At 36.8% G+C, this 21,773-nt stretch overlaps 1 protein-coding gene across 3 annotated transcripts in view; it reads left to right on the top strand.

Annotated features, from left to right (window-relative positions):
• TGFBR1 (transforming growth factor beta receptor 1) overlaps positions 1 to 21,773 on the top strand; it is a 68,063-nt gene that overhangs the window by 35,517 nt on the left and 10,773 nt on the right. For 2 of the 3 annotated variants that reach the window (XM_061200191.1, XM_061200193.1), the window contains exons 3-6: positions 2,513 to 2,755; positions 8,030 to 8,260; positions 12,612 to 12,779; positions 14,590 to 14,746. In XM_061200191.1, the coding sequence (XP_061056174.1) occupies positions 2,513 to 2,755; positions 8,030 to 8,260; positions 12,612 to 12,779; positions 14,590 to 14,746 (799 nt within the window). The remainder of the gene's footprint in view (positions 1 to 2,512; positions 2,756 to 8,029; positions 8,261 to 12,611; positions 12,780 to 14,589; positions 14,747 to 21,773) is intronic. The other variant, XM_061200192.1, reaches the window with a different exon arrangement.

Genomic DNA, 21,773 nt, shown 5'->3' with positions numbered 1-21,773 from the left:
ACTGAACAGTCCAGGTGCCTTCATTTTGTAGTATCACCTTGCCTTATGATCTTTATGTATAAATTATTATATACGATTTCTAGGTTTTTGGTCCTTCACCATAGTTTACATTTTAAAATGTCCTGGAAGGGCCAGGGATTTGAAAGCTTCATAAATGCTTAGGATTAGATTAATTCTAAGGTTCTGATTTAAGATGCCAGTCTGAGCTCATCTGTTTAACTCTTCTGGCACTTTCCCCAAATCCAAAATACCTACTATAATAATCAAAGGAATACAAAAATGAGGAAAACCTATATTAATGCTAAGAGAATTAATGGAAGAAATGCCACCCACATGCCTATAGTTGTGAGGAACTCTGCAGTTTATAGTGCAGATTGTAACAGACTAGTGAAGAACTGACTAACTATAGGAAAAGAAGTAGGTGAAAGACCCTCTTGCAGAATCCCACCAATACCTTAAGCTGAGGGGCTGGGTGTGAGGCTAGGCTACAGGGGTAAACTCTCAATTCTCCTTTAGGAAGCATCTGCTTTCAGTGCTCACTTTCCACTCAGAGTTGGTCTAGGCATCATGCTAATTAAAGTAGGAAGCACTGCTGTAGCTCAGAGGAAAAGGGCCAGTCCCGCCAGTTGTAAAAGGAAGGCAGTCCTCCACCTAGTTCGAGTGATAAGGAGCAAAGTAAAACCAAATCTTCAGCATGATAGAGAAGGTCCCTGTGGCAAAGCTCTGTCAGACTGTAATTTTTCTGACTTTTAATAGGCATCTGCAATTCTAATATGACAAGGTGAATGATAATTCCAGAATTCCCCATTTCCATTGTTTGAAATGGCTTGAAATATCAGAATGGAGACTCACAAAACCTTATGAAGAGCTCACTTTATTTTTAATGCTAAAATACACAAATACCTCATTCCCAGGTCCCTGATAATCAGACAGCAAAAAAATTTACCAAATGGAAAGATTCCATGGTTCAAAAGAAGTGAACTGAACTGGATAAATGAGAGTAGATGTCATCCTATGAAATACACTTACAACGTGTTAGGGAAGAACTTTCAGACAGTCCAAGGTCTGTTTTCAGTTGTTCACAATGAAATGAGAACATTTCACAGTTGTTAAGATCGCTTTCAGGTGAAAAGCTCAATTGATGAATTATTTTAAAAAAATGCAGTATTGAAAGTGAACAGCAGACTGGATGTTGTAACTTTATTGTCAAGTGTGAGACAAGCTTAAAGCAAGACAAACTTGAGAAATTGTGTTACAATTCAGAGAAAAAGACAGTTGGTGAGCAAATTAAGAGACATAGAGGACAGATCTAGGTGATCCAATATGCTCAGCATAAAACCAGAAAAAGGCAAAAGGACAGAAGAGAGAAGAAATACTATGTAAAATTAATGAAAAAATACTTAACCAAATATATATAATGAAAAAACTATCAGTTTTCAAGAATAAAGAAAAATTGTGCACACATTCAGCACGAGTGAACACTGGTTACCTATAAAAGGAAAAAAAAAGTTCAGATTTTTTTGCTTTTTTTAAATACCAGAAGGCAATGGAATATCATATATTGCTTGTTACCCAAAATTCTTTAGATGAGCCAAGATTTTTCATATATAAAGGCAACAAGCATCTTTAGATAATTAAGTATTCAGTGTATAAGGACCCATATACTCTTTCTGAAAGGAATTACTAGAATTAGGATTCTTTATCATATGAAATCAATCCAAATAAAGATCTCAAGAATGATAAAGATGTGATGTGAAAGAAAGGGTGGTGAGCCATGAACCAGCACCTGTCAGAATGAATGCCAAAATAGTTGTAATTAATGTGTTTCTGAAACAATGCAAATTGTTAATTGTTAAAAGAGATTATTAAAAAAAGTCTTTAATTAAAAGTCTAAGTTATTAAAATAAACTAGAAAGTATACACATGCAAACTCTATTAAAAAAAAGAGGATATATTTTTGCATGAAAAAAATTGGTGGAGATATATACACAGGTGAGTTTGGGGGGGATGGTAAAACTGTAGTTCATTTTTTTTTTAATTTTGCTCATCTGTATTTATACTTTTAAATTTTTTTTCCTGCTATGAGCATATACTAGCCTTGGAATAAGAAGATAAGCCAAACTACTTTAAAAAAAAAAAAGAAGACAATGACTTAAGAAGAAATATTTAATGGGAGTTGTTCCAGATTATTGGTTCTTCTATTAGCGATCTGAGAGGGCTAAGTGGGGTGGGGGGTGGTCCTACAGTGTTTGTGGTAGCTGGCCTTGTTATTTAGGGGATGGCTCAAGACTTCAGGAAGACTAAGTGGATGTTGACAGAGCTGGTGATCATAAAAGGAGAGCCAATGGGAGAAGATTAAGTGCTTCACTTGTTATGGGTTTGAGCTCTATGAGCTGCTGTAATGAGGCTCTGACTAATGGTGGTAGTGGCCAACTGCAGGAAATGTGGAGGATTTAGGAAATTGTGGATGCCGCCTACAGTGTTATTGTTGTTGATGTTTATTTCACTTGAGGCCCTTTTCCAGGAAAGCCATCATCTGGCCTTGGTCCTGTCGAACTGGCAGCTGTCATTGCTGGACCAGTATGCTTCGTCTGCATCTCACTCATGTTGATGGTCTATATCTGCCATAACCGCACTGTCATTCACCATCGAGTGCCAAATGAAGAGGATCCTTCATTAGATCGCCCCTTTATTTCAGAGGGTACTACGTTAAAAGATTTAATTTATGATATGACAACATCGGGTTCTGGATCAGGTAATGTATTTGTTTTTTTCTTTTTCCTAAGATGTCTTTTTAAAATTGTGTTATTTATTAGTTGGCTAAGCCAGTTGGCTTAGTATGTTAAAACTTGGGATAGTGTGAATACTACTCCAGCTTTGAATCTAATAAAGGTCTTTAAGCTAGGTCTGTATCTGACCACAGCTAGTTTAGTAAGGACAAATAGAATTGACTGACTTATTTGAGCAGTAAAAGTAAGTCACCTTCACATTTGTGTAACTTTGAAAACATTCTCACCTTCTCATGACTCTGTGAGAATAAAGACAGTTATTCCTCTGTAGCTGAGGCCGAAGTTCACAGATGTTCAAATAATCTGCAGTTTACCCATTCTCTTCAGGACTGTTTAGCAGCTTTATTTTTGTATTGAAAGCAGGCATGACAGAGAGTGTGTTTGGAATTGTGAAGGTTATTTGCTTTTTCAACATTAAATTGCTGTTTCTGGCTCAGGCCTAGTTTTTTATTAAACTAATGAACTTTTAGTCATTTTCTCACTTTAGAAAAAAGTCTGACCACCTTTTTATTTAATATAGCTTTATGGATCCATGGCCCTTCTGATATTTGCTTTTCTCAGTTCTTTTTGATTTTTGTGGGATCAGAAATAGATTATCTAATTACCTGAAGCAAATTTTGGCATAGCAATCAGTGCTTCATATTTAAATCAAAAAGGGATTTATTTTTCACTTTTTCTTACATGTGCTTTGGAAGGATACTAAGAGAAGAAGACTCCTATCCTCTACAGTATTGTAATTTGACACTTAATTCCTAGCCAGGAATTAAGAGATCTAGATTCCAGTGCAAGCTTTGTCATTGATTGGCTGTCTGATCTTGGTTAAAAAATGTATTCTCCTTGGGCTTCTGTTTCCTCATCAGAAATATGGGACAAAAAAAAAACAAACAAACAAAAAAAAAAAAACAAAAAAAAAAGAAATATGGGACAGATACTGTTGATAACAATACTTACAGTGGTTTGTTAGGACTTTTAAATGAGATGTACTGTCCTTTAAAAAGTATAAATTAACTTCAAATAAGGGCTAGATTCACGGATAAAAAGATTTAAAAATATATGTATAATGAAAATTTCATGAATTTTATAATCAAGTGATTAAAGGAACTTTATTGTTTTTTTTAATTAATTAATTAACTTTATTTTTTGGCTGCGTTGGGTCTTTGTTGCTGTGCACAGACTTTCTCTAGTTGTGGCGAGTGGGGGCTACTCTTCATTGCGGTGGCTTCTCTTGTTGCGGAGCACGGGCTCTAGGCGCGTGGGCTTCAGTAGTTGTGGCACGCAGGCTCAGTAGTTGTGGAGCACGGGCTTAGTTGCTCCATGGCATGTGGGATCTTCCCGGACCAGGGTTCGAACCCTTGTCCCCTGCATTGGCAGGCGGATTCTTAACCACTGCGCCACCAGGGAAGTCCCTGAAGGAACTTTAAAGCAGAAATTGTGACTGGGGAAGGAATATGACTCTGAAGCACAAAATCACATCTGATGATACAGAAAGTTCACATAATGACAAATGTCTTTAAGGGAATGAAGGTATATTCATGTATATGTATGTATGTTTATTCATTTAAATATGAAGAAACTGATTTCATGACATAAAGTTTTCTTCTGTAGAATTTGGCCATACGTATTCAGTAAGTGAGTTCTGCCCATGACTGCTAGGATACATACAGGCTTATGATGGAGCCCGGGTCTCTTAAGGCAGCCTTTAGGGATCCCTGTGACTGTTGTGAGGAGGGAGGCAGTGACTGGCTGGATTGAGATGGAGCAGCCTTATACTGAAGATGTGACAGTCTTTGGGCAGGAGTGGTGGAGGAGTGGAGAGAGATTATTTTAGGGTTCCCCTTTGATTCTGAGTTAGTTCAAAGGGTTCCCAAAGAATATCTGGCTCATTCTAGAAGCTAACCTGGACCAAAAAAATATGATAAGCAGGGGCCAAAGTCACAGAAAATTAGGGTGGCTTTAGATCATTTGGAATTAATCCCTTGGACCTGCTCTCTTGTTGCCACACTTACACCGAGGGAAATCAAAGCAGCTCATGCCACTTGGCACAGTGGTATGTATCAGGCCTCAAGGAGAGCAAGCCTACCTAAAGGATTAAAAGAAATTGCTGTCTGGATGGCAGTTTGTTTCTGAATAAGAATATATTTATTTACCTTTTAAGATACAGACATGAAGTAAAGAATGGAATTGTAGTAAAGAATGGAATTGTTCTTTTTCCATTTTATCTATATTTCTAGATCTGTCAGGGACCCAGCTCTATTGTCTGAAAGCTTCTCTCCCTCCTTTTATGCCTCCTTTTACACCCTGCAAAAACTTGTCTGCATTGTTTGCCAGCTCTGTGGCTTTGGGCAGTTAGCTGATGTCTCATGCCTGAGTTATTTCATCTTTAAAATGAAAGTAATGAACCCTGCCCAGTGTACGTTACTGGATTGTTGTGAGGTTCAAATGAAACGAGATGTTTGTGTGAAAGCACTTAAGCACTTGGTAGATTGTAAAGTTATATCCAAATGACAGGTGTTATTCTTATTGAAAAGATATTTGGAAAAAAATCTGATATACAGTATGAATTTGCTGCATTGTACAAAAAAGCTAGTTTAAGGCCTCCTTCCCTGTCATAGTTTATTCTGTGTTAATGGCTTTCAGATTTATCCAGACAGAAGCTATCTTCTGTTGAATGACAGCAGAAAATTCCATTGCTTTTCCTTCTATTTATTATAAAGCCTGAATGCCATTTCATGAATGGGACTCATGCCTCTGAGTAAGTCAAATGTCGTGTATAATATCCTTTTTAGTTCTTTCACTCATTGAGGAGAAGATAAAACATTTTATGTTATGAATTCAAATGTTTATTACTCAGTACTATATGACCATAATTGAGGAAAGGCCCTGTCGCTCTCTTTCAAAGACTGTACTTTTAACTTAGAAATTGCAGGGAGACAATGGAGAGATGGGTTCTGGCACCTAGCTCTAAACTTAAAGCTAATCGTATCCCTGTTGCATTTATTTGAATCACAGGTTGTGCATGTGCCCATATTTAAGCTGTCATTAGATTGCAAAGTATGTGGGAACACGCAAATGTGTGCCAGATTTATTTATTTGGTTGTGCTGGGTCTTAGTTGCGGCAGGCAGGCTCCTTAGTTCCGGCACATGGGCTCCCTAGTTGTGGCACTCACGCGGGATACAGCTCCCCAACCAGGGATCGAACCCGGGCCCCCTGCATTGGGAGTGCGGAGTCCCATCCACTGCACTACCAGGGAAGTCCCCTGTGTGCCAGTTTTTGAGAGTGTGCGTCTCTTAGGCCAATGTTTATTATGTCTCATTCATGCTTATGATCTCTTTAATGCATGCATGTCCTTCAGGTCTTATTTCTGTTGTTCACTGCATGTAAAGGTGCTTGGACCCTGTTTCCCTATTGAAGTTTTCTCTCAAGCAGTTCTAAAAGGTACAGAAGTAAAGCAGAGAATATAGAGATCTGAATTAGGCCTGTTTATTTTTGTCTTTAGAAGAAAACTATTACTTTTAAAAAAATGCTCAGATTTTCATGTGGGTTATGGTAACCAAATACAGATAATATGATAAATCTAGATTTGATTTTTAATTCTAGTTCTGCATCTAGAATCCAGTTGTGAAGGGGAAGACAAAGACTTTCTTTGTCCTGTTAGGCTTTCTTGACCCTGCGTGAGTCCTGAATGTGTCAGGCATTTTCAGACTTCCCATTTGCTATTCCCTTTCTTCTTTACTCCCTGCATTTCTAACTTCCAGATCAACCTCCTGAAATGAACTCTTAAGTATACTTTAAATCTTTAAGTACATGGAGTGGCCCTGTTCAAAGGCTTTAAGAAAATTTAGTAAGTTAGTGTCTACTGTAAACAACATAATTAGGAATTGGTTATTCATAATACAAAAGAGCTCCTTGGTTTAAATAAGGATTTTTCACAGATTTATTTTTAACCAGCAGTCTCCTTATAAAAACAATTGTTTACAATTAGACTGCTAACTACTTTGCAGGAAGTAGGGAGGATGGATAGAGCAAGGGGAAGGAAGGATCTATTTGAGAAACTTAAAGATGAAAAGAGACAGCTTAAAGATTTAACATTTGGATTTATAAGTATTTCACACCAGAGAATCAAAGAGACCAGATAATTTTGTTTACTTCCATTAGTTTAATTTGATCTAGCAGGCAACTCAAGATAGATTATAAGTGACACAAATTTATGTGTATTAGACTGTGTAAATAAAATACTGTAGAACATGATGTACACTGATATTTTGTCAGTGTCAGTATAATTTGACAGTTCTTAGTCCATGGGGAATTGGAATAGTCCCAAATATAGTGTTACTTAAATTTTGTAGGTAGTTAGTAAATACTTTTATGTAAATGAAATAAGTGTGGTAATATTTAAAACTATGTATTTTATAGTAAGGCAAGTTCAGTTGGTGAGAAAACTGCCAATGTCTCATCACCAAGGTAAGTTACTTGGCATCATTCCTTAAGATATTAGTGTCGCCTAGGCAGCCAGTTCCTGGTGCGTAAATTGGTAAATTGCTTGTCTTGAAATGGTTTCTGTGATAATTTTTACTGATTTATTAAAAGTTAGACCAGAATTTACTTCTACATTTCTTGTGCTTACACACTTTTCTCCTCCCATTTGTAAAACTGTTACCAGACTCATCTTTCTGAAATAAGATTTTTAAATTATTTCTTTCCATTCATGAAATGAATGGAAATGTTTACTAGTTCCTCTTTCACCCACAGCTCTCATTGGTCATCTTGAGCCGGGCATTCAGTACTCTTCACATTCTGGTGCAGCTTCTCTTCTCTTCTCTTCTACTGTTTTACTACATACATCCTTTTTCTGCTTATCTATCTAAGCTGGTTCCCTAAACATGTATCATCCATTTGTTTCTTCTACTTTTGCTTGCATATTCCTCCTACCTAAACACCTTACCTCCTTGTCTTCTTCTTTGGTCCTATCCCTTCTGTAAAGGACAGTCTAAATCCAGCTTATCTTTTAAAGCCTACCTTGACTCTCTAGGCAGGAGTTTCTGGATTCTTTTATTTATTATTTTCCTTTTATCATGAATTAATTGTTTTTGAAAATTTACTCTATCTTTCCTCAGTGAGATTGTAAGTTCCTTTAAGGAGTTAAACCTTTCTGAGTCACTCTTTTAACGCCTATCGTGGTGTTAGAAACAGGTACCAATATTGATTGTTTGTGTCGAATACTATTTATTTTTATCTTTAGGTTTACCATTGCTTGTTCAGAGGACAATTGCGAGAACTATCGTGTTACAAGAAAGTATTGGCAAAGGTCGTTTTGGAGAAGTTTGGCGAGGAAAATGGAGAGGAGAAGAAGTTGCTGTTAAAATATTCTCCTCTAGAGAAGAACGTTCATGGTTCCGTGAGGCAGAGATTTATCAGACCGTCATGTTACGTCATGAAAACATCTTGGGATTTATAGCAGCAGACAATAAAGGTCAGTAACATTTGCTTCTCCTTTGAGTGTAACAAAATATATTTAATCCTTTCCACAAATAAGACTATTAAACATTGTCATATTTGATGAGAAATGGATGTTTGTCATATAAATTAGACCCATTAAGTAAAATAGAATATATTAGAAGCCTTTAGAAACAGGAACTTCTTAAAGATTTTCTTGACTCTTGACAACATGTTCCTGAACCTCTAAATTGCTTTATAAAATGTAAAGAGCTATTTTAAAAAAGAAAAAAAAAAAAAGGTTACGTGCTTTTGGTTTGGTTTGGTTCTGGGAAGTTAGTTACTGAGGATAGTCATAACGTAGAAAAAAAATTTATAAACTCTGGTTGCCCAGAGTTTTGGGATGATAGGCTAGAGCTCAGATATGTTTCCTTTTAATCTCTTCCTGACCATTAGGGCATTCTAATATTTCCTAATGACCTTATGTATAGGGAGAGTAAGAATAACTTCTCAGTGTATTCTGTGTTTAAATTGCTAAGGGCTAAATAGATTAATCTTTTAAGTAAACTCACTTAAATAGAGAAATGGTTTCTCCAAAACCACCTTGCCCTTAGTAACCATGTGGACCTTTTCTTGCCTGTGGTACACAGGTGCTTGAGGCCTGGGGGCAGATCAGATGCTGAAGCAAGTGAGGAAGCCATGTCAGTAGGCAAGTCAGCATGAGAGGTGACTGTGAAAAGTGATTTCAGACTGCACTTCATTTACTTTCCTGGCTTCAGTTATTATAGTAGTGCCCACAATCCTACCTTTATAGCTTTTGTCAGAGGCTTGTATTGGGTTGGCCAAAAAGTTCATTTGGGATTTTGTGTGAGATGTTACAGAAAAACCCAAACGAACTTTTTGGCCAACCCAGTATTACAACTCGACTCTCATCACACCCACCCTGAATCAAATGTATTTCCCAGCTTTCCTATTTTCTTTTAAAAAAATGCTATCATTATCTTTTTTAAAGGCCATAACCATAGTCATCTTTTCACTTCTCTCCCTTCCCATTTTCTTCAACAATATTTATTTCTTTGAAATATTAACAATGTTTAATCTCAGTTTGTGTTCATGGGTGATTTTGATTTTTCTTTTTTGCTTCTCTGTATTTTCAAATTTACTTACAACAAACATTTATTACTTGTTTTTTTAAACATTTATAGAAAATTTCCAGTATATAGAAAAGTAGAGAATAGTATAATGAACCCCCATCACCCAGCTTCAACAATTATCAGCTCACTGCCAACCATATTTGAGCTCTGATTCCACCTACTCTGCCCCCTCTGAATTATTTGAAGCTAATCCCAGATGGCATATCTTTTCATCCATAAATATCTCAGTTTGTATCTTTAGATTATGGGGAATCTTTTTTTGTGAAACATAACTATACTACCATTGTCAATTTTAAAAATGCCATCAAATATCTAGTCAGTTTCACATTGCTGCAGTGGTCTCACCCCTCCCCCCCCTTTTTTTTTTAACAATTGGTTATTCACTTTAGGATCCATTGCATTGGGTTGATATTTATCTTAAATCCCTTAAAATCACTAGGGTTCCCTTTGTCTTTTTTTTTCTTCTCGCAGTTGAAGAAACTGGATTGTTTGTCCTATAGGGCTTATCATATTCTAGATTTGCTAATTGAATTCTTATAGTATCTCTGAACTTGCTCCTTGTATAATTTGAAAACTGGTAGTTAAAATTAGAGACTGAATCTGATTATTTTATTGGTTTCCTGAAAATATTATATACTTTCTACATATTCTTTCTATTGCATCAAATGAGGAGGTGTATAAGTGTGATTATCTGCTTTTTGTGACTTAGGGGCGGTGATGGATCTAAGCAGGGATTATCAATAGATACTACCAATTCAGTATTACTTAATTTAAAAACAAAACAAATAAACAAAAGCAGTGATCATAGTCTGACCAAGTCCTTAGTTTCCACTTTCTTCTGTCTTCGACACCATTTAGCTTCTCCCCCAACCCTTAAAACAACCTTTGTATTCTGTGACTCTGGATTTTCTAATTTCTTAATAGGTGTTTTTGTTTTCTTAATACATACGAAGGCTCTAATTCTACAAATAGTAATTTCTCCCTCAAAGAACTTACCCACATTTTTGCTTTCAAACTCAATGGTAGGTAGTGGTGACTTTCAAATCTGCATTTTGAGGTTCAACCCTTACCCAGGCCCAGCATGTTTTAGGCTTGTTCCAAGTTGTAAACACACTAACCGACACAAAATGTTCCTGCTGCTGTGCCCTGAACTCTTCCCTTTCGCTCAGGCAGCAGCCAAGCTGGTACTGTCATCTGGAGGTTACCATGGGAACTGGCAACCCTGCTGGCTCTTCCCTACACCTCCTTTCTTCTTTGTCAGGGGTTAATGGACTTTGCCTAGAACCTAGCCCCTCCACCCCCTATTCCCGTTTTCTTTTTTTTTTTTTTTTTTTTAATTTATTTATTTATTTATGGCTGTGTTGGGTCTTCGTTTCTGTGCAAGGGCTTTCTCTAGTTGTGGCAAGCAGGGGCCACTCTTCATCGCGGTGCACGGGCCTCTCACTGTCGCGGCCTCTCTTGTTGCAGAGCACAGGCTCCAGACGCACAGGCTCAGTAATTGTGGCTCACGGGCCTAGTTGCTCCGCGGCATGTGGGATCTTCCCAGACCAGGGCTCGAACCTGTGTCCCCTGCATTGGCAGGCAGATTCTCAACCACTGCGCCACCAGGGAAGCCCTCCCGTTTTCTTTATCTTTCTCATACTGATTGATTTAGTTAATTCCACCTTAGACAACCCTTTATGTGGGCATAGCCTCTAATATGCCCTTCTTCCTTCCACCTGTCTTGTCAGTTACCTCAGAAAAACCTCCCATTCTTCCATCTTGCTGTGTTCCTATTTATTTCTTGTATTTGTGAGCTTTTCAGAATTCAGGTATGGTTAATAAGCATGCAGATAAAGCTAGTGATGTACCTGTATCAAGGAAAGGTATAAGTTTGAACAGAATCAGTTTACAAAGTTTATGAAGAAACAAGTTGATAAAGAACTAGTATCATGCATATCTAAATCCTTTCGAAAATACCCAGAAATCTCCTCCAGAATCTTCTGAAAACATTTCATTCCTTAATCTTTTCTAATCAGAAGTGCTTTCTTTCAATTAACAACCTTCAAAATATAGAAATTATTTTATGTCAATCTGAGTTTTTTCTTTTGTTTTACAACAATGGGGAAGTTCTTATGTGCCATGCATTGTACTAAATGCTTTTTAAAAATCTATTATCCTATTTTTAAAATCTTCTTAGTAGTCTCGCAAAGTAAGGTATTCTTGTTGTGTAAAAGAAGGAACAAAGGCTTATTGGTTAAGAAACTTGTCTGAGGTCATGTAGTCAGTGACAGCCAGGCCCTGATTCCAACCCAGGTCAGAATGACTCCAAGTGTGCATCTTTTACTGAATCGTCCTGCCTCCTAGTATTGTTGTAATACTTTTTTTGCTTTCATGATTTTGTGAAATATATGATTTTCCAGCTACTCCTAGGTTAAATTGGCTTTTGTGGACCAGCCTAGCCTAGAAGCCCAGCCAGAACCTTACATTTCCAATTCATGTCCTGGCTTACAAAGGAACTTTTGGAAGAACACATATTCCTAGTTGTTGAGGTTCAAAATCACCTTGTGTACAACTGGATTCAGTCCTAGCCTTTTCTCCTCGTGACATTTTTAGCTCCTGTCTCACAGCTTCCCCATGTGTCAGTGATACCACTATTTTTATATTTTTCTAATCTGGAAACCTTGGAATTGTAATCTTTTCTGGCTTCTTTGTGAATGGTATACACAGTCTGTTTGTCATTAAAGCTTGCATTTCTCATTTAAGCTCCCTTTCAGTTTGTCCAATAATATTCCATTCCCACTATAGCCACACCAGGTTCCAGGTACTTCTCATCTTCTTCCCTCCCTCCTCGCTTGTTTCCCTCCCCCCTTCCAGAAACAATCGTTGAGCACCTAACCTGAACCAGGCACCTAACTTGAACCAGGCATTCCTCGAAGCATTATCCCAGCCCTGCTACCATCTGTGTGGACTCAGCATCACCATTTTTGAACTATGATTCCTTCTCTCTTGAATGGGATTAGTTATCCTTGCCTTATCTCAAGATTAAGGGGCTTACTTTAAGGATCTAAAGGATAAATACATGAAAGTATAAGAAAACTGAAATACAAGAAAATATGAAAGAAATATATACAAATTTAAGGTACCAACATATTGCAGTTGTGTGATTCAGGATTGAGAGTAAAAAGTGATAACTTTTGAATAAATCATAAATGTTCTATAGTCCATCTGAAATATTGTTATTCTACTTGGCAGACAATGGTACATGGACTCAGCTCTGGTTGGTGTCAGATTATCATGAGCATGGATCCCTTTTTGATTACTTGAACAGATACACAGTTACTGTGGAAGGAATGATAAAACTCGCTCTGTCCACAGCAAGTGGACTTGCCCATCTTCACATGGAGATAGTTGGTACCCAAGGTAACTCAAAGCAATCCTGTTATTTTAAGCTTTAAATTCCCATGGATCTAATGTCTGTTCAGAAAATTTTTGCAAGAAGTCAGCTTAATTGGAGATATTTAAAATGAGTTTTTAGATGAGAATATTTTACCTTTCTGTTGAAAATCTAAGGTGGAGTTATGAATCTGGGAATTTGTTCAGAGATTCTCCAGTCATTGTAACAATACTGATATTTTTGTAAGTTCTTAAAAGTAGTAGCGTTTAGTCTTTCTTGTGATTTTTGAGGATCTTGATTTTGGAATTTAGTTTATGTGCAGTACCATATGAAATGTGAAAAAGCTTTGTAAACATCAACATGCTACATAAATGTTATCTGGCTACCTAATAATTATATTTGACCCTAGGATAAGGAGACTGCATGAGACAGTTTTACAGTTGAAAAATTGAATACTAAGTTTTAGTTATGAAATTTTTATGCTTTGATTTTTGTGCCATATAAGATATCAGATGCCAATATATTCTCTGGTCTAATGATTATCCACTTGCTACCTGATGACTCCCCCACTCCCAACTTTACAACACACATGCTGTTTTACTATCATCTCAGCCAGCCCCATCTTTGTAAATTTTATTATTGTTGATTATAATAGCTTTATTGAGTTATAATTTACCCATTTGGTATACAATTCAGTGGTTTTTAGTATGTTCACAGAGTTGTACAGCTGTCACCACAATCAGTTTTAGAACATTTTCATCATCTTAAAAGAACCCTGTAGTTCTTAGCACTCATTCCCCATTTCCCCCCAAACTCTTTAGCCTTAGGCAACCTCTAATATACTTTCCATCTCTATAGATTTGCTTATTCTGGACATAGCATATAAGTGGAATCATACAATATGTGATCTTTTGTGACTGGTTTCTTTCTCTTAGTGTATTTTCAAGGTTCATCCATGCTGCAGCATTTATCAGAAATTCATTCTTTTTTATGGCTGAGTAATATTTCATTTTTTATGGCTGAGTAATATTTCATTGTATGGATATACTACATTTTGGGTACCCATTCATCAGTGATGGACATTTGGGTTGTTTCCACTTTGAGCTGTTATGAATAATGCTGCTATGAACATTGTTGTACAAGTTTTTGTGTGGACATGTTTCCAGTTCTCTTGGATATATACCTGGGAGTGGAATTACTGGATCATATAGTTACTCTAAAGATTTGTGAAACTGCCAGACTTTTTTTTCCAAGTGCCTGTACTATTTTACATTTCCATCAGCAGTCTCTGAGGGTTCCAAGTTCTCCACATTGTAATTATTATTTTTAAATTTTAATTATTTTTAAATTATTTTTAAAATTTTATTTTTTTTCCTGTTTTTGTGAGAAGACTTCTAGATTAAATACATAGTCCCTGCATAGTACAGCTTTTTCTAGTGGTTAGTATTAAGGTATTATACATTTAATAAGTATATTCCAGTTGACAGACAAAGGAAGTGATTGAGATTCTTGGTTCTTGAATTCGAATATCAGTGACTAGGATTCCTGTAAAAAATTCATAGGGTATCAACAAACTAGTATCTTTAACCCCCCAGTGTTTGAGTATTAGACTTATATTTTTTGAGCATCATCTATTTTCTTTGAAGAAATGTAATTTCAGCAACTTTTTGTATAATGATTCACTTAAGGTGGTTTAGTAATGGCCCAGGTATTGCGGTGATGGGGGTTGAAATGCTTCAACACTGGGATGGGAAGAGAAGCTTTTGAACCTAAAGGTGAGATTTGTGATTGGTATTACCGTTTAAGCAACCATGTTTAATTTTTTTCTTTCTTTAGGAAAACCAGCCATTGCTCATAGGGATTTGAAATCAAAGAATATCTTGGTAAAGAAGAATGGAACTTGCTGTATTGCAGACTTGGGACTGGCAGTAAGACATGATTCGGCCACAGATACAATTGATATTGCTCCAAACCACAGAGTGGGAACAAAAAGGTATACTTACGGCTACACAGTGATTAATATGTTCTGAAATTGACTTCTTTTCCTTCTCATTTCTAGATACATATCTTTTCTGAAACTCGACCTTGTACTTTATTAGATTGCTCACAGGTAGAAGATCTCATGGTCTTGCCTGCTCTGAAACCAAGGTTACCTGACTTAAAAAGGTAACTGCTGATGAAAGGTGGCCTTTCCAGAAAATATTACCGTTATGTTAGTTATCATAATAGTAGCTAATGTTTATGAGGTACCTACTATGTGCCAATCATTTTAATGGGTCTTTTATGTATATCATTTATTGCTCTCTTCAAATGTTGTGCTGTAGTTAGCCCAACTGTTTTCATATTTTTATTTCCTGAAAACATGCCTTTCTCTCTTCAAACTTTCCCATGTGCTGTATCCTAGAGCATACTTTCTGCTTTTATTTCCTTAACTTGTACTTAGTCTTCCTTTCTCATAGAAATCCTTTTCTGGACTGTTAGGTGTCCTTGGCAAGGGCCCTCACTGCATGCTAAACTTGGACCATTGAAGCACTTAGCACATTATAACTGTCCATTTATTTGTCTGTATATTCCATTGGCTAATAAGCTGCTTTAGAGCAGCCTTGTATTCCCAGCATCCATCACAGTGTCTAATACATAGTAAGTCCTCAATAAATATTTGTTGAGTCTATGAGTACTCAAAGGACCTAATTAGGGTAGGTATCACTACCCTCAATTCAGAGATGAGGAAACCGCCTTGTGGAGGTTAAGTAATGTGGCCAACCAACCTCATGGATGGTAAGCTGAAGAGCTGAGATTTGAACCTGGGCCTTTCTGACCCAAAAGGCTTTGCTCTGTGTATCACAGCATTTGCCACCACATATCTTCAAACTGCTACCTTGGACTTGAATAGAGCCAAACTTTATTCTATCTCAGTCGTATTTGTGATTTATGGATTCAACAGGGACTCTCAGATCTCTTGACTCAGTGTTCCAGGCAGTGGTTGCTGCAGGTCTTTGTGAGTCCTAGGATTTTTGAAACCTCAGAACTGTGCAAGGTGGTATCAATGGGAGAACTGGCATTCATTTTTATCTATTATTTTGTTCCTTAGAGTATGTCTTTGTCTTTCCTTTTATCCTGTATTAGTGAGAAGACTTCTAGATTAAAATATAGTACATAGTACATAGCCAAGTAGGTGGTGTACATTAGGACACCTAGGATAGTCAGTTATTACGTGTGGGTCATTGGAAACTTAGATCATAAGGCAGATAGCATAAAATTGCTGTTTCAGCTTTTCATGGGATTTGGTTGACATCATTAATTTGCAAACCAGTTGGGATATTTAATATTTTTCTTGAGTCTAATATGATCTCAGTTATGTGTGGAAGCTTGAGCTTCAGAGATCAGACCCAGGGAGAGGACAGGAGTGGGCTGTGTAGAAACAGTCTGAAGGGGCTGGAGGCTGGTGCAACTGACTGCACCTGAGGTTATACACAGAGGAAGCCTGGGCTGCCTTAGAGGCCAGGTGCCATTGTGTGGGCAGTGCGTGAGGGGAGGGTTGGGACCTGCCATTACAGCCTTTTTCCTGGCATGAGCTCTCAGGCAGCAGGACACAGCCTACACAAACTCCTGGAGCAGTCACGATACACGCCCACCCCCCCACACACCCCCAGGCTCCAGGAGCGATCGTGAGCTGCCTCTGCTCCCCTCATGTGCTCTGGGGACACACGTGAGCTGCTACCACCACCAAGAACCCCAGGACCAGGCATCGGCCACTGCATCTGCACACCCTCTATCAAGGGGATAACTGCCAGCACATGCTGAGGAAAGAGGTGACAGGCATCCATACTAAAAACAGCCCTTGCACCAAAAGTATTAAACCCACACAAGGTACACAGGGACACCCCCACATATATACAGTCTTCCAAGACCACCATAGATAACTGTTTCTCCTAAACTCACAGAATAAGAGAAATACAAGTAAAGTGAAGAAGCAGAGGAACCACTCCCAGTTAAAAGACCATTAGAATTCCCCTGAAAGAACAAACAATGAAACAGACCTCTTCGGTCTAGGGGACACTGATTTCAAAAAGGAAATAGTGAAAATACTGAAGGAATTAAGAAAGGCTATCAACAGAAATGCACAGTACTATAGAAACCATAAAGAGAAACCAAGAAAAATTAGAAAACTCACTTGCTGAGACAAAAACTGAAGTAAAGGCAATGAATAGCAGAATAAATAATTGAGAAGAACGAGTAAGTGACCTGGAAGATAGAATATGGAAATCTCCCAATCAGGATGGCAGACAAACGAAAAAAAGAGACCTATGGGATAATATAAAGCATGCCAATCTACACATAATAGGGATTCCAGAAGGGGAAGAAAGAGAAAAGGGGATCAAAAATGTATTTGAAGAAATTATGACTGAAAACCTCCCAAACCTAAGGAAGGAAACAGATATCCAGGTACAGGAAGCACAGAGGGTCCCAAACAAGGTGAACCCAAACAGATCTACACAACAACCTATTATAATAAAAATGGCAAAAGTTAAAGAGAGGATTCTAAAGGCAGCAAGAGAAAAAGAGTTAATTACAAGGGATCCCCCATAAAGTTACCAGCTGATTTCTCTACAGAAATGTTGCAGGCCAGAAGGGAGTGGCAAGATATATTCAAAGTCCTGAAAGGGAAAAATCTGCAACCTAGGATACTCTACCCAGCAAGATTATCATTGAGAATAGAAGGAGAGAGAAAAAATTTCTCAGACAAGCAAAAAACTAAAAGAATACAGCAGTACTAAAGCTATCCTAAAGGAAATATTGAAAGGTCTTCTCTAAATAGAAAAGGAATAACAGTCTATAGGGAAGAGAAAATCACAATTGGAAAGCAAATTACCTAAATAAGCCAGTACACACACAGATTTAAAAAAAAAAAAATTCTGTGAAAGTGATGATAACCACAATGAACAGCAAAAGGATGAACATGAAGATGTAAAAGAGGACATCAAAATCATAAAATGTGGGGAAGGAGGGTAAGAAAATGTAGTTTTTTTTTTTTCATTTCCTAGATGTGTTTGAGCCTGTATGACTACCAGTCTAAGGCAAGTAGATATAGGACGGGGTTAACATATTTGAGAAACAGAGTAACCACAAATCAAAAACATACAGTAGATTGACAAAAACAAAAAAGAAGAGAACATAAGTGTAATACAAGAGAAAATCATCAAACCACAAAAGGAAAAATAATAGAAAAGGACAAAGAAGAAATATAAAATCAATGGGAAAACAAGGTCAAAATGGCAACAAATAACATATCTATCAATAGCTACTTAAATGCCAATGGACTAAATGCTCCAATCAAAAGACACAGAGTGGTAAGCTTCTGCACAGCAAAGGAAACCATTAACAAAATGAAAAAACAACCACAGAATGGGAGAAAATATTTGCAAACTATGCAATGGACAAGGGCTTAGTCTCTAAAATTTACAAACAGCTCATATGGCTCACTATCAAAAAAAGAAGCAACCCAATCAAAAAATGGGCAGAAGACCTAAAGTGATATTTCTCCAGAGAAGACATACAGATGGCCAAGAGGCACATGAAAATATGCTCAGCTAATTATTAGAGAAAAGCAAATCAAAACTACAATGAGGTATCACCTCACACCAGTCAGAATGGCCATCATCAAAAAAAATCTACAAACCATAAATGCTGGAGAGGATGTGGAGAAAAGGGAACCCTCCTACACTGTTGGTGGGAATGTAAATTGGTACAACCACCATGGAGAACAGTATGGAGGTTCCCTAAAAAACTAAAAATAGAACTACTATATGATCCAGCAATCTCACTCCTGGGCATATATCCGAGAAAACCATGATTCAAAAAGACACATGCATCCCAGTGTTCATTGCAGCACTATTTAAAATAGCCAAGACATGGAAGCAGTCTAAATGTCCACTGACAGAAAAATGGGTAAAGAAGATGGGTGGGTGTGTGTGTGTGTGTGTGTGTGTATACACACACACACACATATATGTATATATATACACACACACACACACAATGGACCATTACTTAGCCATTAAAAAGAATGAAATAATGCCATTTGCAGCAACATGGATGGACCTAGAGATTATCATACTAAGTGAAGTAAGTCAGAAAAAGACAAATATCATATGATATCACTTACATGCACAATTTAAAAAATGATACAAATGAACTTATTTACAAAGTAGAAACAGACTCACAGACTTAGAAAACAAATTTATGGTTACCAAAGGGGAAAGGTAGGGGGGGAGTGATAAATCAGGAGGTTGGGATTAACATATACACAATACTATATATAAAACAGATAATCAATAAGAACCTACTGTGTAGCACAACGAACTCTACTCAGTACTCTGTGATAACCTATATGGGTAAAGAATCTGAAAAAGAATGGATATATGTATATATATTAACTGAACCACTTTGCTGTACACCTGAAACTAACACAACATTGTAAATCAACTATACCCAAGTATAAAATAAAAAATTAAATTAAAAAATAAGAATAAAAATATACTCTCTCTCAAAAAGAGAGATCTCTCAATATCCTGTGGTAAACCATAATGGAAAAGAATATGAAAAGGAATATATATATATATCTGAATCACTTTGCTGTACAGTAGAAATTAACACAACATTGTAAATCAACAATACTTGAATAAAATAAATTTTTTTAAATAGAAAAAAAGAGTGGCAGATTTGATAGAAAAAAACAAGAGCCTACAATATGCTGCCTACAAGAGACCCACTTTAGGGCAAAGGACACACATAGGTTGAAAGTGAGGGTATGGAAAAAGATTTCATGCTAATGGAAATGAAAAGAAAGGGGAGGTTGCAATACTCATATCAGACAAAATAGACTTTCAAACAAAGGCCATAAAGAAAGAGAGAGAAGGACACTATATAACGATAAAAGGATCAATACAGGAAGAGGATTTTATACTTAACATATATGCACCTAATAATATAGGAGTACCTAAATACATAAAACAAATACTAACAGACATAAAGGGAGAAATTGATGGGAATACAATAATAGTAGGAGACTTTAACACCCCATTCACATCAATGGACATATCTTCTAGACAGAAAATCAGTAAGGCAACAGAGTTCCTAAATGACACAATAGAACAGTTAGGCTTAATTGACATTTTCAGGACATTACATTAAAAAAAACACAAAACCCAGAATAAACATTCTTTTCAAGTGCACATGGAACATTCTCTAGGATTGACCACATTACTAGGGCATAAAACAAGCCCCAACAAATTTAAGAGTATAGAAATTATCTCAAACATCTTTTCTGACCACAATGGCATGAAACTAGAAATCAACCACAGAAAAGAAATGAGAAAAAAAAAAAGATTACATGGAGACTCAACAGCATGCTACTAAAAAACCAATGGGTCAGTGATGAAATCAGAGAGGAAATTAAAAAATACCTTGAGGGACTTCCCTGGTGGTCCAATGGGTAAGGCTCCACACTCCCAATGCAGGGGGTCTGGGTTCGATCCCTGGCCAGGAAACTAGATCCGACATGCATGCTGCAACTAAGAAGTCTGCATGCTGTAACTAAGAAGTCCGCAAGCTGCAACTAAGTCCACATGCCACAACTAAGAAGTCTGCATGCCACAACTAAAGATCCTGCGTGCCACAGCTAAGACCCAGCGCAGCCAAAATAAATAAAATGAATAAATAAAATAAATATTAAAAAAAATACCTTGAGACAGATAACAATGAAAACACAACCATACAAAAATCTATGGGATGCAGCAAAAGCAGTTCTTAGAAGTTCGTAGCAATACAGACCTTGCTCAAAAAACAAGAAAAATCTCAAACATCCTAACCTACTACTTAAAAGAGTTAGAAAAAAGGAGAACAAACAAAACCTGAAAGTCAGCAGAAGGAAGGAAGTAATAAAGATCAGAGGAAAAAATAAAATAGAGATTTTAAATAAAATAGAGATTTTAAAAAAAATAGAAAAAAATCAATACAACCAAGAGCTGGTTCTTTGAAAGGATAATCAAAATTGACAAACCTCTGGCCAGGCTCACCAAGAAGAAAAGAGAGAGAATCCAAATAAAGTAAATGAAAAAGGAGACATAACAACTGATACTGCAGAAATACAAAAAACCATAAGGGAATACTGTGAACAATTATATGCCAACAAATTTGACAACCTAGAAGAAATGGACAAGTTTCTAGAAACATACAGCCCACCAAAATTGAATCAAAAAGAAATAGATACATACAGCTGATTCACTTTGTTGTAGAGCAGAAACTAACAACATTGTAAAGCAGTTACATTCCAATAAAATAGATAATTTGAACAGACTGATCATTAGAGGTGAAACAATCTGTAATTTAAAAACTCCCTACAAACAAAAGTCCAGGACCAAATGGCTCCACAGGTGAATTCTACCATACAAAGAAGAACTTACATTGATCCTTCTAACTCTTCCAAAAATTGAAGAGGAGAGAACACTCCCAAAGACATTCTATGAAGCCACCATCACCGTGATACCAAAACCAGACAAATACACCAGCAAAAAAGAAAATTACAGGCCAATATCATTGATGAATATAGATGCAAAAATTCTCAACAAAATATTAGCAAACTGAATCCAAAAACACACAAAAAAGATCATACACCATGACCAAGTGGGATTCATTGCAAGTTCACAAGGATGGTTCAACATTCACAAATCAACGTGATACACCACATGAACAAAAGAAAAGACAAAAACTGCATGATTGTGTCAATAGATGCAGAAAAAGCATTTGACAAAATTCCATTCATGATAAAAAAAACCTCTTACCAGTGTAGGTACAGAGGGAACATATCTCAACATAACAAAAGCTATTTATGACAAACCCACAGCCAATATAATACTCAGTGGTGAAAAGCTGAAAGCCTTCCCACTAAAATCTGGAACAAGACAAGGATGTCCACTCTCACCTCTTCTATTCAACATGGTATTGGTAGTTCTAGCCAC

This window comes from Eubalaena glacialis, chromosome 9, assembly GCF_028564815.1.
Source record: "Eubalaena glacialis isolate mEubGla1 chromosome 9, mEubGla1.1.hap2.+ XY, whole genome shotgun sequence".
Lineage (NCBI taxonomy): Eukaryota > Metazoa > Chordata > Mammalia > Artiodactyla > Balaenidae > Eubalaena > Eubalaena glacialis.
The sequence above is the reverse complement of the archived record's forward strand: the minus strand, read 5'-3'. Positions and strand labels throughout refer to the sequence as shown.